The sequence below is a fragment of the Abrus precatorius genome, unplaced genomic scaffold, assembly GCF_003935025.1.
Source record: "Abrus precatorius isolate BTA unplaced genomic scaffold, Abrus_2018 Scaffold3, whole genome shotgun sequence".
NCBI classification, from domain to species: domain Eukaryota; kingdom Viridiplantae; phylum Streptophyta; class Magnoliopsida; order Fabales; family Fabaceae; genus Abrus; species Abrus precatorius.
Genome location: NW_020874373.1, coordinates 35,731,593 through 35,746,900, shown reverse-complemented (window position 1 = coordinate 35,746,900; position 15,308 = coordinate 35,731,593). Strand labels below are relative to the sequence as shown.

Below are 15,308 nucleotides of genomic sequence, written 5' to 3'. Positions count from 1 at the left end.
ATATATTACTAAGGTTCAATGTCATCTTTTTCAATCATCAGGTAAAGTAGTTTCAAAAGACATTTTTTTTCCAACTTATTTTTGTGATTGAAATTTTTTTTCTCAAGATTTTGATTTTTGAAACAACAAAAAAATTACAATAAAGAAACTTATGAAAATAATAATAATAAAAAGAATATTTCTATTATAGGTGAGAGAATACTTACATTAAAAAAAGGAAAAAGTATAAGTGGGTACTATTCATTTAAAGAAAAATTCAAACTCGACAATACCAAAAAAGTTTGGGCAAGTATAAGCATGAGTTTTACCAAAAAGGCTTCGATATGTAGTAATTGGGTCAAGTTCTAAGATTTGAGTCCAAATCTAAACCCAATTTCATCAAAGGAAAGGGTCACTGACCACAGCAGTTGGAGAGAGCAGAGAAGAGAAGAGATGGAGCTGAGTTTAGCCTCAACAATAACATCGTTTATGCCCCTAAGCTTCAAGTTGAAATTGAAGAATGGCATTTTCCACTCTCAAATTCCCATTCTCACAGCTTCGAATAAAAGCAGAATAACGAAACCCTTGTTCCTCGTTAACGCCTCAAGACAAACCTTGTCCTCTAACTGGCTCGCTTCCAACGATGATTTTTCTGCATCAACCGCTTCTCCATGGCTTCCCTCGTTCGAAGAGCTCGACACCACCAATATGCTTCTCCGTCAGAGGATTATCTTTTTGGGCTCTCAGGTTCTCTCTCCTCTCTCTCTCTCTCTCTCTCTCTCTCTTCGTTGTTTCTTTATTTTATGAGTACACTTTATCCTTGTGATTATGTTATTTTGGGAAATTTGCAAACTTGTTCATGTGGGTTCATCTGAAGCATGCCCACAATAACAGAAAAATTAACAAACAGAAAAAAAAAAAAAAAAGAGGAAAATTAACATGATAGTGTTGAATTACTGGAGAGATGTTGTTTGGGGCTGTTGATTTTGGGAAATTTGTTGGTTGTTAATGTGGGTTCATTCTGAACCGTGGGATTTTTCCCATCAACTATAGAAAGAATGAACAAACAGGGACGAGGAAATGCAGCTGAAGAGATGGTGTCTGATGGTGTGTTTGTGAATTGGTTTGTTTGATCAGGTGGATGATATGACTGCAGATTTTATCATTAGTCAGCTTTTGTTTTTGGATGCTGAAGACTCAAAGAAGGATATCAAGTTATTTATAAATTCACCTGGCGGTTCTGTTACTGCAGGTATGTAAACAAGGTTTTGTTCATTGTTTTGTTCTTATCCACTTGACTTGCAGATGCGCCTGACTCTTGAGTTTAATTTTGGAGTTGGTTGTGCAGAGATGTTAACTTTCTTAATACCAAACACGATCTTTTGGGCTTTGGTAGCTCAAATCAGTGATTTCACTGATTTGTTGCTTGTGGTGACAGACACTCTGCTAAGTGCTAACAGAGCATTGAATGAAGCATTCTTATGTTATACATATCATAAAGAAGTATATAATTAAGATACAACTGAGTTGTTGGTATGTGTTATACCCTACTCTATTTACAGATAAAGACAAGAAATTGTTGATCACTCTAACTTGCAAGCTAATTCAGATTTGTGGAAATTTGAATCTCATTATAGTATATGAAATGTTCTCTGAATAAGAGATTGAATGTATTGAATTTGTGAGTATAGGAAAGGAAACTAGTATTAGTGAAGTATGGGACATTGTTCAGTTTAATGAATCTGAAAAACATGTATTATGCTAATTGCTCTTACTTTCTTTGTCATTGCATGCAGGAATGGGAATTTATGATGCCATGAAGTTATGCAAAGCAGATGTGTCGACCATTTGCCTTGGGCTTGCTGCATCCATGGGTGCATTTATCCTTGCTGCTGGTTCAAAAGGGAAGAGGTATTGTATGCCAAATTCAAAAGTTATGATCCATCAGCCACTTGGAACTGCCGGTGGAAAAGTAAGACTGTTCACTTAACTTATTCTCTGACTTTGTGTTGTCAATTACAAATAGGTCTGAAGTTTGCACTCATATGTTCATGCTTAAGTTTACACTTAGATTTCAAGCATGTGTTGGAGAAGTATAGGATATGGAATGCATAAGATTCCCGTTAACTGCTAGCAGTAGCACCTTTTGTTTACTTAATCCAATATGAAATGACTGAAAGAATCTATCTTTAGAAAAATAATTAACCCCAGAAAATATGCTGCTTAAATATAACTAATAAACTGATTAGGTTACATTACTTGATTTGTATTTATGCTAATAACCAAACCACCCTTCTCTATCCACTAAATGAGACTTCTGCGGTTTATACAAAAAAACTTTTATCACTAAACATGCTAATAAGCCATTTGGCATCCTGAACTAACAACTGATTTTTGTTTTAGTGTGTGGGTCATTAATTGTTCTGACCTGGCCACCTTCACAATATGTTATGTATCAGTTGAATTACAAGCAAGTTGCATACTAGTAATTTCAAGGACTAATGAGTTCTCCGTTGTTTAACTTATCCCTGAGTATATGTTAGCATTTTTTTGTTATAATGGAACTCTAAAAACTTGTCTTGCAAATTTCAAAAGTGATGACTTGGTTGAAAAGCCAACTTGATAGTTATTAAAAGGTCATTTTCTTGGCGTGCTATTTTTCATGTAGATGCATTAGAAGGGTGCAACTTTGATGTATACTGAATGATTTTGTAGAAATCAAACTGGTGAAAATTGTAATCGAAAATTGACCATCTATTATGAACTCATAATGTCTGGCGTGATATGCTACACAATTACTGTATGTAAGATGAGTTCTTTTAGTATGCTTATGCGATGGTTCTTCTTTTGATGGCTCTGAGCAGAGTTTTGCCATTGTGTATTACTAAATAGTAAAATGTTATTACAGGCTACAGAAATGAGCATTCGTATAAGAGAAATGTCATATCACAAGATTAAGATAAACAAGATACTATCAAAAGTTACAGGGAAACCTGTAGAGCAGGTTAGATATCAGATGGAACCTCCTTATCAAAATATCTAATTTGTTTGTTGTCTAATATGATACATACTTTTCACCCCTTTAATTACTTTTACTTTCAGGTTGAATTGGACACTGATCGTGATAATTTTATGAATCCTTGGGAAGCTAAAGAATATGGTTTAGTTGATGATGTTATTGATGATGGAAAACCAGGATTAGTGGCACCAACTGCAGATGCATCACCGCCACCAAAAACTCAGGTACCGCAACAATGGAAAGTGGAAGGAAGCCGGAAAGCAATAAAAAATTTGCCCTCAGAGCATAGGCTTTTACAGAATGCGTATAATAAAGGTCTGAAAAGTGATGATGATAAAGGCACTGAACAAGAAGGGGAAACACCTGTTTCTGTATGAGTTAAGAAACATGGATTGTGTTACTTCTTCGCTCAATAGATCTGTTTACTTTAACTATTCATCACCTCCTCCAGAAGGATAAAAGGGTTTTTTCACTGTTATAGCGGGTCATATTCTATGTAAGATCCAGACTGTATATTAGTTATCAAAAACTTACTTTAATTGTTAGATGCCTTGATGAATATAATGTATTCTCCTCTTTTTCCTCCATACATTAAACCTCGTTCCCTGAGTGTCAGCTTAATGAAATAGAAGAGAAAGGGAAGCTATGTGCAATAGTTCGTGCTTGGACTGTTTGGGCTGACTGAAACACGTGCTACTACATTTGATTTATGGCTTCTTTGCACTTTATTGACAATGAAAAATTGTCCATAAGCCCTTTGTTCCGCAGATGAGGATTCTTTCATATTACTCAAAGATCATATCAGTGTAAACAAAAGAAGGAAAAAACAAAACACAATTTGTATTGTTGCGAGACATCCCATTACATGTGCAGGGCTCCAGCAATCTTACAATAAAAGTTACTTGTTTTTCAAAACAGGAAAAAGTTACGTTCAAAAGGAAAAAAAGAGGCTACAGATTCCTATTGCTAGCAATGTAGTGTATTATATTCACTGTGCGGAAATTAAATAATACATCTGTCTATAGCGTTATTCAGATGCTGTTAATGGTTGTAAACCATCTGTACATTAAAAAAATTGAGAACAAGCACCGCAAAGCTGTAAATTTTTAGCATATTAAAGATCATCTCAAGACAACATTTAATTTGCTCTGCACCTGTTCCCTTACTTTCCACTGCATTGACAAGGGAATATGAAGTGTTAGTAGCTTTCAAAACAAAATATGACGCCAACATAAAACCAATACTAGTTATGATTGCCCTGTATTTCTAATTATATTAAATACCTGTAGATCGTTAATTTCATCATCAGTAAGAGAACGTTCCATAGACCTATATGCAATCCTATAGCAATGGCTGGTCATTCCTTTTTTGTTGGTGAAATTATCTATTAATTGCACCTGCAATTTCAAGAAGCAAAACAGAAAAAAGAACCGAGATTATTGTGTCTCTTGGTAAAAGGGAAGAACATGATAATCCATTCACAACTAAAAGATCAATCTAAGACAGGAAAAAAGAAAGAAAAAAATAATAATAATAACTCCCTTTTGAGCTTGTGATTTTATCTTAGTAGCTACGTACAAGAAATCTCAAAGCATCATTGGTCAACCGTGAATATTGAAGTATGCCCAATGGGATGCTGTGGTTCCATCCCATGAATCTAAGGAAGGTCTGCTAAGGGACTATTACATGAAGACTAAGGTAATGCTGACAAAATGTTACGTTAATTCTGATTGAGAAAAAAGTCTACTTCAAATAGATACTCCTATTCATGATATTTTTATGTTTTAATTGGACATGATCTCCCTGAAGAGTGAGAAGCAAGATGCTCTTGCTACATCAAGTCCAAAGGTAAAAACATTATCAGACTACAGTCTTGACTCTAGACAAATAAAGCTAGATTGTGATAATCAAGCAGTCAGACTTATTTTCTTCGATCTTTGTTTTAACAAGATCAAATTGATAGAAGTTCACTTTCTTGTTCTATCAAGTCTACTTTTATATTTGATAGATTCAAATGCAATCAAGCACCACCCACCCGCTTAAAATCAATTAAGAGATGTGTTATGGACTTTATCCAACAAGATGGAATTGCAAAAGTCCCTTCTAGTCTTTGGTTTTGGTTTAGCAACTTATTCCCTAAAATGAAATTGAGGTTTGTCTTAGATTAATTTTAGCCCATTAGGATGTTGTGGCAAGTGAAGTTATAGCTTCTAGTTAAATAATTCTAGTAGGTTTATAATTCAAGTGGGGTAATAAGATGATTTATTGTGAAGCCAATGCTGCAGTATATGAAAATATTGTCAACCCCAATCCACGACACAAGACCAGCTCACCTCATTTATGTTGCCATAGAACTTTATGAAAGCAGCTAAATTGAAAATCCAAATAAATGTAAAATGACAAAAAAAGTTTTGCTCATATTATTCAAAAGTATACCTCTTCTACAAGATCCCCAGCTATTCCTCTAACAAGTTCACATAGATTATTTTCAGTAAATGATTCATTGATCCAAAAACTCATGTCTTTGTAACAGGGAGGATACTGCAAAAGAAAAACACAAAAGAATTAGAATGCTCTCACAAGATTTCATTAATCCGTCTGCTTACACTAAAAAAATATAAATTCCTCAAGACCAATTGCAAGACGGTAGTTAAAAGATATAATTCCCGCAAGATATGTATAAAATTGTTCATTTAAATACCTTCTCTGAGATTTACATATAAGATGAGTATCATTTGACAAGAACGAAACTAAAATGCAGAAAATATATTCTAAATATGCTAGTTAAAAGAACTATGTATATCTGAATTAGATGATGACAGCACCTTTAACATAGTGAAGCATCAAAACCATGGGCACATGCAGGTCTAAGTCCTAGCTGTATCTTTTTAGACCGGTAAAACTCTTCACATTTTCTCATCAAATAACAACATAAGAAATATTAAAGAGTTTTACATAATTATGTGGACTATCTTAACTTTCAACCACATGAATCATTCTCATATAACTTTCAATTGCAGTAATATATTGTAGGCAATAACAGAATATTCCAAGCCATGAATCCACTCAGAAAAATGACAACAAATGTAGACACCCAAGGGTAGGCATACAGATGCACACGTAGGTTACCTTTGAAAATGGCTTAAATTTGACTCCTAATTGGCCCTTGGAGAACTGTGTAAATAATCAAAATAAGCAAGCATGTGTAACACGTTAGAGAAGAGATCACAAAGGAATTATATTAATAACATAATATTGTGATTTTCAAGATGACTAAAGCATCGATTCTTGTAGTCACAAATGGCAACCAGGAAAAAACAAGAGACAACAGTGAAGGATGTTTGTTAAACATTCAAGAATACCTGGGATGTAAATCGCTCATCATCTGACCAAAAGAGACGAATATCAGGTATGTCAAATAGAACCATAGCTAACCTCTCCAACCCTAAGCCAAAAGCCCAAGCAACATTATTAGGTTTCCCATTACTTTTCAAAATCTCTTGCTCTGTCACTCCACATCCCAAAACCTCCAACCACTTTTCCTGGTATGAAAGATATATTAAACATTATATTTCAATACAAAATTGAATTGAGGAAAGGAGAGGGATGAAAAGAAATAAAACAAGCACAAGAATAAATAACTGGTGGAAAGCTGTTCATTCACTAATAAATTTGCTTCTTCAAGAATTGAAATTGGATGACAAATTATATGTTGACATGACAAATACAAAATAAAATAAAAGCTTACCAGGTAGATGACTTATCCTAGGCCATCAAGTAACCCTCATCCTATCAACCTTATATTATAGTGTACCAAAAAAGTCTAAGGTAAAACCCCCCATACACCAGTCTAATTTTGAAAATGATAACGTTTACTGACACCGTGATTTCATAGGCATAAACTAGTATCAGGAATTATATAAACAAGGTATGTTAAAGAGACAATCATGCATAGCATACCTTGAAATATATTTCAAGTTCAAATGATGGATTAGTGAATGGGAAATATGTATCCACCCAGCGCATTTCCACTGCACCTGCAACAGTACGAGGGAAAATATCATAAATAAGCATTTTACACAAATTATACTTAGCTTTAAAAGAATATCTCAAATTCACAATTGGATACCTTTTCTAAATTTAATTTCATGTTGAAACCACTTTATCATTTCTGTATTACAATGAGAATATCATCATAAAATATCTAATCTTTTCACTTTCCTGTTGACAGTGTGTATATATATATATATATTATTTTTACTTTTTTTTTTTGAGGGGGTAGGAAAACTAAGTTGTAACATAGAGGGAAACCAATGTCTTAAGGTTCCCACCACTGTGGGTTCCAGGGAAGGTCAGATATTGCAATCTTACCCTTGTAAGCAAAGAGGATATTCCTGCAACTTTAGTCCCCAACCACTAAGTCAAAAGTTATAAACCAAATTTCTCCTCTACATAATCTTTTAAAAATGTTTTTAGCAGCTTGTGAACAACAGAAAATGCATCTATCAATCTATCAATGTAAGACTAAGTGCAATAAACATGAAGTATCTACCCAAAGTTAAATTGATTACTTTGTTTCCTTCTACTAATTCATTTTACAAATCCTAATTAATTATCAAATTGCATCAACTGAAATGAAATGAGTGAATTGACCATTTGGAAATACCAAATAAATGGCGTGCTAGACCCTCAAGGCATTTCTTTAAGTCTGCTGCTGAAAATGATGTGGCATCCATTCCAGATGCCTCCCATTCATCAGGAACAAAAACCCGAAAGCCTTCCATCTACATAATAAAAAAAAAAGGAAATTATATAAAGTTAATCATTAGATTAAACCAGTCACAGTAAATTCGGACATACCTGATGGAAGACAGGATAATGAGTTGAATCAATTGAATCCCTACGGTAAACATCTCCTGTAACAAGGAAATGTGTGTATCCACTTCTCAATAATTCTGCCTGATGAGCACTTGTGTGGCACCTTAAAACAGTTTGAGGGTCTATGTAGTAAGTATCATTATAGCTCCTACTTACATGGTCTTCAGGAACCAAGACATCATCAAAATTCTGCAACAAGAAGATTGTCACAAGGAAGCCTTACCATGAAGAGCAAATCACCTTATCAACAAAAAAGAAGCAATAAGCAACATAACCAATCAGAATGAAAGGGAGAACAACAATGGTTATAAGCATTATATGAGCAGAGTTGTGGAGGCACACTTACTCTTATTTCATTGAAAATGTAACATTGACAAGACATAGCAGTATCTTTTAACTGAGGTTTCAATAATTAATTATTTTAGTTTACATGAATATGATCGTGAAACTTGAACTTCAACCTGTCAAATATAGACAGTGCATCCGAAAATATGCAGTCATGTACAAAATATGTTACTATAATCATCCCTTTTGAATAGCATTCCTTCTTTATCCCTTTTTTCCTTTCTTATATAACTTTCCAGAAGAAAAGGATTAAAGAATCTGCAGATACCAGTTAATATTAACAACAGCTAATAAAATTCTTCAACGTATTTTCATACCTCCTTCACTGAAACAATGGGACAAAGATCATCAAATTTGTTGAACTTATTTGAATAATTTGTGTCAAAATACTCATATATTGCATTCTTCAGTATCCCAAGGGGGTGTTGATCCCTCCTGTGAAGCTGCACTCCAAGTTTCGAAAATATGTTGTCTGGCACATTATTTGTAGGATCATCCCTCACCACATCTACAAGATCATGAATCAGTAATTACAACAATTTCATGAACCAAAGAACATTTTTCAACTCAATATCACTGGAAACATAAAGGCAAGTACAAAGTAAAATATGTAGGATAGCAAGTTATACACCGCCTAAAACATTCGCGTCACTTCTACAATAGCAATCATGTCAGAATTTAAAACTTCAATAAAATGACTTCAATGACATTCACATGCAGAAAGTGCACAAATTGGACACATTCACAGACATTCTCCTATAGAACTATTACACAATTGGTTCTTGAATAGAACATCTGTCAGTGATTCAAATGAAATAAATCAATACTATGGAAAAAATGAGGATATTATATTTCATACTAACCTAAGCTTCAAAGTATTTTCTGTGGATCACAATATGTGTGTTCGCAGCTAAAAAAAATATCATCTATAAGACAAAAAACATTCAGATATGGATGAAAAACAAGAAATACACAAAGTACCTTCTCTGCTTATCTTGACACCTCCAAGGTCCAAGACAGAGAAAACTGGCTGCCTCCATTTCTTCCTTGAAAGTTTGTCAGAATAGACAGAAGCAGTGGAAGATGAGAAAGGCAAGCACAGTGTCAAGTTTCTTAGGCCATTACTTTGACGAAAGAGAGAAGCCCTGGCAGAAAGTGTGGCATGCACAGAAGAGATCACCGTTGCCATACACCTGACTACCTGAGTAGAAATCCTTAACCAGCTATATTCGTTGCACTTGACAGCAGACAGAAAAAGACTTTACAAGCAACTATCTCCTTGATAAGTTAACTTACGGTATTTGATGTCTGACTGGATGGGACGCTAAATAGTAATAACCCAATTCTGCTGAAATTTGATCAGGTAAGATGAACAATCTGATCACTTTGCTAAAAAATAACTTCAGCGAAAAAAAACACATATTGCTGAAATATTTATGGCAAGTTTTTTTTCCATCTTCAGTAAAAAAATATGTGCTAATTGCTATTAATATCGCATGATTCTTTTTTCCAGAGTCTAGAGCTGTATGTTTGGATATCGATGTCTAATGATTAGTGGAAAAGGGATGGATTGAAATAGAGTGAAATAGAATGGAATGGAATACAATTGCCATACCATTGTTCAGATATATGATAAAATGTGGTGAAGTTTTCATTTCATTGTTTGGGAAGTGAAGAGAACAGGAAGGAAATTAGTAAACAATAAGTTGGTTTCATTCCATAACATCCAATACCCCCAAATTGATGAAAGAAAAATAAAGCTGTAGGATGAACCAGAATGCAATGGAATACATTCAATCACATACTAAGCAACTCTAACATTGGCAACTAATACCATCTCATTCCACTCTCCATTTCATCTATTTCCATCAATTGAAAAATAGCCATAAGCATATCAGGGAAACTGTCAATATTACAAAATAAAATATATAGAAATAGGATTTTCTCAAAGAGAAACCAAAAAGGAAATACAAGCATTAACAAGCTAAGCAAGCTGAATAGGCATAGGAATTTTCCACTATATGAATAGAAACTTCAAATTTCAACGAAAATACAATTAAAAATTAAAATTAAAAAAAAATTGCCAACAACTGAACCTCATTGGTTTCAGAAAACGGGAGCGTTAAAGAAGAAAACTCACCGTGCTTTCTGTTTCCCGTGAAGGATGGTGCAGTGTGCAACGAGTAGTAATAGTTCAGAGCCCGTTTTTTATCGGGTTATTCTTTGCCCCATGGGTACCCGTTTTCTTATTCCAGGATAAATGGGCTATGCTATTTCATCCACACAAGCTCTCAATATTTTTCACTGTTCAGCCCAAATCAAATCAATCCAGTTTTTTTATTATTATTATTTATACGATTAGGTCGTCAAATCTAATGCATTCTATTATTTAAAAAATTATTAGAAAAACAAAATATTCATAAAATTGGGGGAAAATAAGAATGGATATAAAATAAATTGTAAGCCTATTTTGTCCTCAAATATAAATAGTTAACAATTTTAAAATAAAAATTTTGAAACTACAGCAGAACAAGTGATGATGATACAACGATTATGCAACTAAATTAGGATAATTAATTCTGTATAGTCTAGATAATGTGGTTTCAACTAAGAATATTATGTTATTTGTATAAAGTTTATAATTTATAAAAAATTTCTGAGACATAACCTTGGACAACTTAATCATTACTATTAAGTCTTAGCATTGATTTGGAGAAGTGTAGAGAAAGAATATTTATTTTATTTTTAAAAACTATATATTTCTTTTAATTTTTTAAGAAAAAAATTAAAATATAGGCATTGTTTTTCTAAATTTTAGATGAAATAAATATAATAATTTGCATATTGAAATTTCTTGAAAGATATAGTATATATACTGAACCAAGTGATCAGATTCATCACATTTTAATCTGAGATCTGATCCGATGGTAATGCATTTTGCATATTTAGTCCAAACCAACCTATATCAACCATTTATGTTACACCATTTTTATTTTTTATTCTTTGTTTTCGTGAAAACTAGTAATGAGATTCCCATGAAAATTACTTGCACTAATGGATGTTAGTCGAATTTTCTCAGTAAAATTAGAGTTCAATGTCTAAGATACATCTGTTGATTCTTACTCTCCATATTCTTTCCTTACGTATCATTGCATGGATATATCTTCAACCAAGTAAACATGCTAACCAATGCATAGAGCTGAAACATGTTCCATTTATATTATTTTCCCACAATAATAATGAGTTCCTGTGTGGAGATTTTTGTGTACAATGATAACAGTAAAGTTTAGACTTATTATGTGATGCAAATGACTTAAACTCATTAATAATGTTAGTTTAATCCTATAAGTGACATTGGTATCTCTTATTTGAACCGTTTGTTTTCGAGAATGTGCTTACAAAAGTGCGCAACAAATCTATTTTTCTTTAATGTTTTAAAATTTGGCTTCATATGAAAATGCATATGTTGAGAAAGGGAAATGGACAGAAAAAAATCCAAAACTTAGAAGGAATGAATATCTACCTGCCATAGTGAGAGAAGAAAAACCAAAACCACAAACAAGTTCCAAGTCAACAAGGAATTTTGATACTTGGACGGTGGTTCTGTATGTGGTGTTGCATAATGCTTTTTCTTTTTGCCATCTTTTTGAGGGTTCGAAAGATATAGCTACTTTACACTTTAGGTAGGTCACAGAACATAACAGATTGGTCAATTATTCTCCTCTCCTATTGGATGAAATATCATATAATTAACTTTGGAAATCTAATTTGACTCACAATACAGCTCTAATACACTATATAAATTAATTAATAGTGTATTTATCATAGTACCTGAATTTGACTTGTAAGACTGTAGTTATAATTGTAACCAAATTAAAAATTTAAGTCAACACAACGTTTACTTTCCTCTTGTAACTATTTTGGTTTTAAATTCCAGCCTTTTTTAGTTTTAATCCTTTTTTGTTTTAAATTTATTTCTCAAATTTTTCACACTTTTTTTTAACATTTTTATTTCATTATTAACGGTATTATTGGCACATTAGAATTTCATTAACACAATTTATTGAAAATTAAAAATATTACCGATTTCATGAAAACAATTTAAAATATACTAATAATAACTTTGTTTGGCATACAAAAGTTTATCACAGGGGGATATGCGCTGGCCAGAAATGGGACACAGTTTTTCCTATTCCTCAAGTTAAAAGAGAATAATAAACTGTAAAATGTTTTATAAAAAGACCAATTATTTTTTGTTCCTTTTTTTACGAAATAATATAGATAGAATTAAATGTATCAAGTTTGATTGTTTGAATTACTAAAAACTGATATTATATGCAATATTGTATATCATTTTTTAATTTAATTTTTATATAAACAAATTTTAAAAATACATTTAAATATAAAAGAACTTACGAATATTATTTTTAATAGTATATCAAATGCTTTTTATAATGTATCGTATATCAGTGATTGTTGGAAAGCAAATACTCATAAATTGTTAGAGAAGACTTTCGACACAAAATCACTTGTTATAATTATATCTAGGTTTAAAATATTTTTTCAGTAAAGTAAAGTCTTTCAAGACCCAATTTCTTTCATTTTCTAAAATCACCAACCTAGCTTTATGGGCATATGAGTAAGTAATGTCCACTTCAATTATAATTCTGTTTATTATAATAACTTAATGTTCTAGACACTTGAAGTTCATCTTTCTTTCTGTGTGAATCTTTTGAGTTTCCTATATAAACACTATGCTCTCATATTTGATTTGTGCCTATCTTCTCTCTCACTCACTCTCCTCGCCTTTGCCCTTTGCTTTCTGGAAAAGAAATGGGGGCACTTGATTACCTCATCTCCAACTTTTGCACAGTTCCACGCACAAAGACCAAAGCAATGCAGGTAGGTACCATCTTTAGCAGAACCAACTCCATGTTCCTTTATACTCCATTCTTCCTTTCCCACACCTTTTTTAACGCTTTCTTTCCTTCGTAATCTAAAGAAGCCTTTCTAAAACCTTAGTAGTTTCATTCATCTAGCTAGCAGCTAGCTATATCACACACCATTCCTTCCTCACACTTGAATTTGTCTTCTTGTTTAGACAGTTGAGATCAAAGTCAAAATGGACTGCGATGGCTGTGAACGAAAAGTCAGAAATGCAGTGGCTACAATTAAAGGTTCCAATCCATGTTCCATTACTAGAGATCAAGAGCTAACTCCGTCTCTCTTATTAATTTTTAATGTGTTTGGATTAACGTTAAATCCATTCAAACTCAGATCTATTCTGACGCTGTAAGTTATAGCTTTGACATAAAAAAGTAATTTATCGTGATGTTTCAGAGTTTCCAAATATGCACTTTGTGAGTGCATGGTGCAGCTTGCTCAATCTCTTACCTAGCGAATTATATATAGTTCTACGTACACTTTTTTAGTATATATATTTTTTATATTTTGGTTATAGTAGAAAGTTCATTTTCTGACCCAGGAATGGAGAACGGAGAATATATATCCATATACATGAGAGGGTAGAGAAAATTCCTACATTTGGAGCAAACTAATGACATGGTAAATTGTGATCATTAGTGGAATACTGATAAAAGTTAAAGTGATTAACTTCGACTTCACAGCATTATAAGTTGTCTTTTCCTGCCTCTACTTTTTCTATCCGAATGTTTTGATTATTAACTTTCCTGTAAATTTCTTTATATTATTTAACCCTACTGCTTTCGGAAGCTGCATGTTCACGACCAATATTCATTACTTTATGTGTCACACAGTTATATGATATAAATTGTTTATATATGTGTAAGTAATATTAGAGATGTAATATAAAAGTACTATTCATATGTTTTCACTAAATATTTTAATTTTGACATGATATCTTGGTTTCTATGATCGAGCGGTTTGAATTACGATTAATATTATTATTATTCCTTTCTTTTAATAAAACTTTGAATTTTAACTCAAGGTAGGTTGATCGATGCCTATAATATTTATATTCATGTATATATTTTTACATAACAATTTAACTGTTTAGAATATTTGATTTGCAAGAAGTTAATATTAAAAAAGAAACTAAATTATTATCAAAATCACAGTTAAGTACTTGTTTAGTTAAACCAAACATGCTATAAATATATGCATCATTATACAAAACATTTTTTTTTAGGTTAACCATACGCATGCATGTTTTACAGGAGTAAAAACCGTGGAGATAAACCGAAAGCAAAGCAGGGTGACAGTGAATGGTTGCGTTGATCCAAACAAGGTGTTGAAGAGGGTAAGAAGAACTGGGAAGAAAAGAGCTGAATTTTGGCCTTACGTTCCACAATATGTGGTGGCTAATCCTCATGCTTCAGGAGTCTATGATAAAAAGGCACCAGCGGGTTATGTTAAAAACGTGCAAACATTTCCAGCATCGAGTGAAACTGAAGAGAAATTCATGTCTTTTTTCAGTGAAGATAACGTAAATGCATGCTCCATCATGTGATCTAAGCAATCATATCCCACAAGACTCGATCTACAGCTTGGTCTAGATGATGAAGCAGCTTTTTTCCCTTACACTTGAGGATGCTTCAAGTGTGATGGAGAAGGGTCAATGAATTAATGTACTAACTCTTTTCTACTTTTGTTAATGTAACTTGCGGAATTGCCATCAATTATTGAACCTTCGTGGAAAATGAAAAACGCTGGAGTGCAATCAAACTTTAAAAAGTATATTAAAATAGCAGAAATCATTTTTGAAAGGTGTTGGGAGGAATTTGATTCTTGCTGCCTACCACAGACAAATCGAATAACGCAATGTAAAAGGACCACTGTTACTCCTAACTCCTTCGTTAAGCCTATAGATGACATGATTGATAACAGGTTAATGTTTGAATCAACGTTAAAGTGAGACAACAAAGTGTTATTTTATTTAATTCTTGAGTATATGTAAGAAAGATTAACAAAACAAAATAAGTAAATGTTAAAAGTGGTTATATATAATATTATTTTTTTAATGTTCAACAACGAAACTTCTGATAATAAGTCAAGTTAACTATAGAACGATATATAATAAGGGATTTTGTGTGTTTGTATTCACCTC

At 32.7% G+C, this 15,308-nt stretch overlaps 3 protein-coding genes across 7 annotated transcripts; 2 read left to right on the top strand and 1 right to left on the bottom strand.

Moving 5' to 3' along the window:
- Positions 1 to 323: 323 nt before the first annotated feature.
- LOC113860674 (ATP-dependent Clp protease proteolytic subunit 3, chloroplastic) lies at positions 324 to 3,851 on the top strand. The gene is made up of 5 exons (XM_027493151.1): positions 324 to 726; positions 1,117 to 1,231; positions 1,776 to 1,951; positions 2,888 to 2,983; positions 3,082 to 3,851. The coding sequence occupies exons 1-5, from the start codon at positions 433 to 435 to the stop codon at positions 3,373 to 3,375; spliced, it is 975 nt and encodes a 324-aa protein (XP_027348952.1). The 5' UTR covers positions 324 to 432; the 3' UTR covers positions 3,376 to 3,851.
- Positions 3,820 to 10,469, bottom strand: LOC113860672 (phenylalanine--tRNA ligase, chloroplastic/mitochondrial). 4 transcript variants are annotated; one of them, XM_027493149.1, is made up of 12 exons: positions 10,362 to 10,374; positions 9,518 to 9,569; positions 9,203 to 9,422; positions 8,539 to 8,729; positions 7,859 to 8,065; positions 7,665 to 7,782; positions 6,959 to 7,035; positions 6,361 to 6,540; positions 6,128 to 6,172; positions 5,435 to 5,539; positions 4,282 to 4,395; positions 3,820 to 4,170 (listed from the first exon to the last, which is right to left on the bottom strand). In XM_027493149.1, exons 3-12 carry the CDS (start codon positions 9,408 to 9,410, stop codon positions 4,120 to 4,122), a joined length of 1,296 nt encoding a protein of 431 aa, XP_027348950.1. In that variant the 5' UTR covers positions 9,411 to 9,422; positions 9,518 to 9,569; positions 10,362 to 10,374; the 3' UTR covers positions 3,820 to 4,119. The 4 variants fall into 4 exon arrangements, with proteins under 4 accessions (XP_027348950.1, XP_027348951.1, XP_027348949.1 ...); XM_027493150.1 differs by having other exon boundaries at positions 3,821 to 4,170; positions 9,518 to 9,566; positions 10,362 to 10,375; XM_027493148.1 differs by having other exon boundaries at positions 3,822 to 4,170; positions 9,203 to 9,418; positions 10,362 to 10,469.
- On the top strand, positions 7,783 to 14,711 carry LOC113860676 (heavy metal-associated isoprenylated plant protein 21-like). 2 transcript variants are annotated; one of them, XM_027493154.1, is made up of 3 exons: positions 7,783 to 7,815; positions 13,323 to 13,398; positions 14,419 to 14,711. In XM_027493154.1, the coding sequence occupies exons 2-3, from the start codon at positions 13,344 to 13,346 to the stop codon at positions 14,709 to 14,711; spliced, it is 348 nt and encodes a 115-aa protein (XP_027348955.1). In that variant the 5' UTR covers positions 7,783 to 7,815; positions 13,323 to 13,343. The 2 variants fall into 2 exon arrangements, with proteins under 2 accessions (XP_027348955.1, XP_027348954.1); XM_027493153.1 differs by lacking the exon at positions 7,783 to 7,815 and adding an exon at positions 13,055 to 13,123.
- Positions 14,712 to 15,308: the final 597 nt, after the last annotated feature.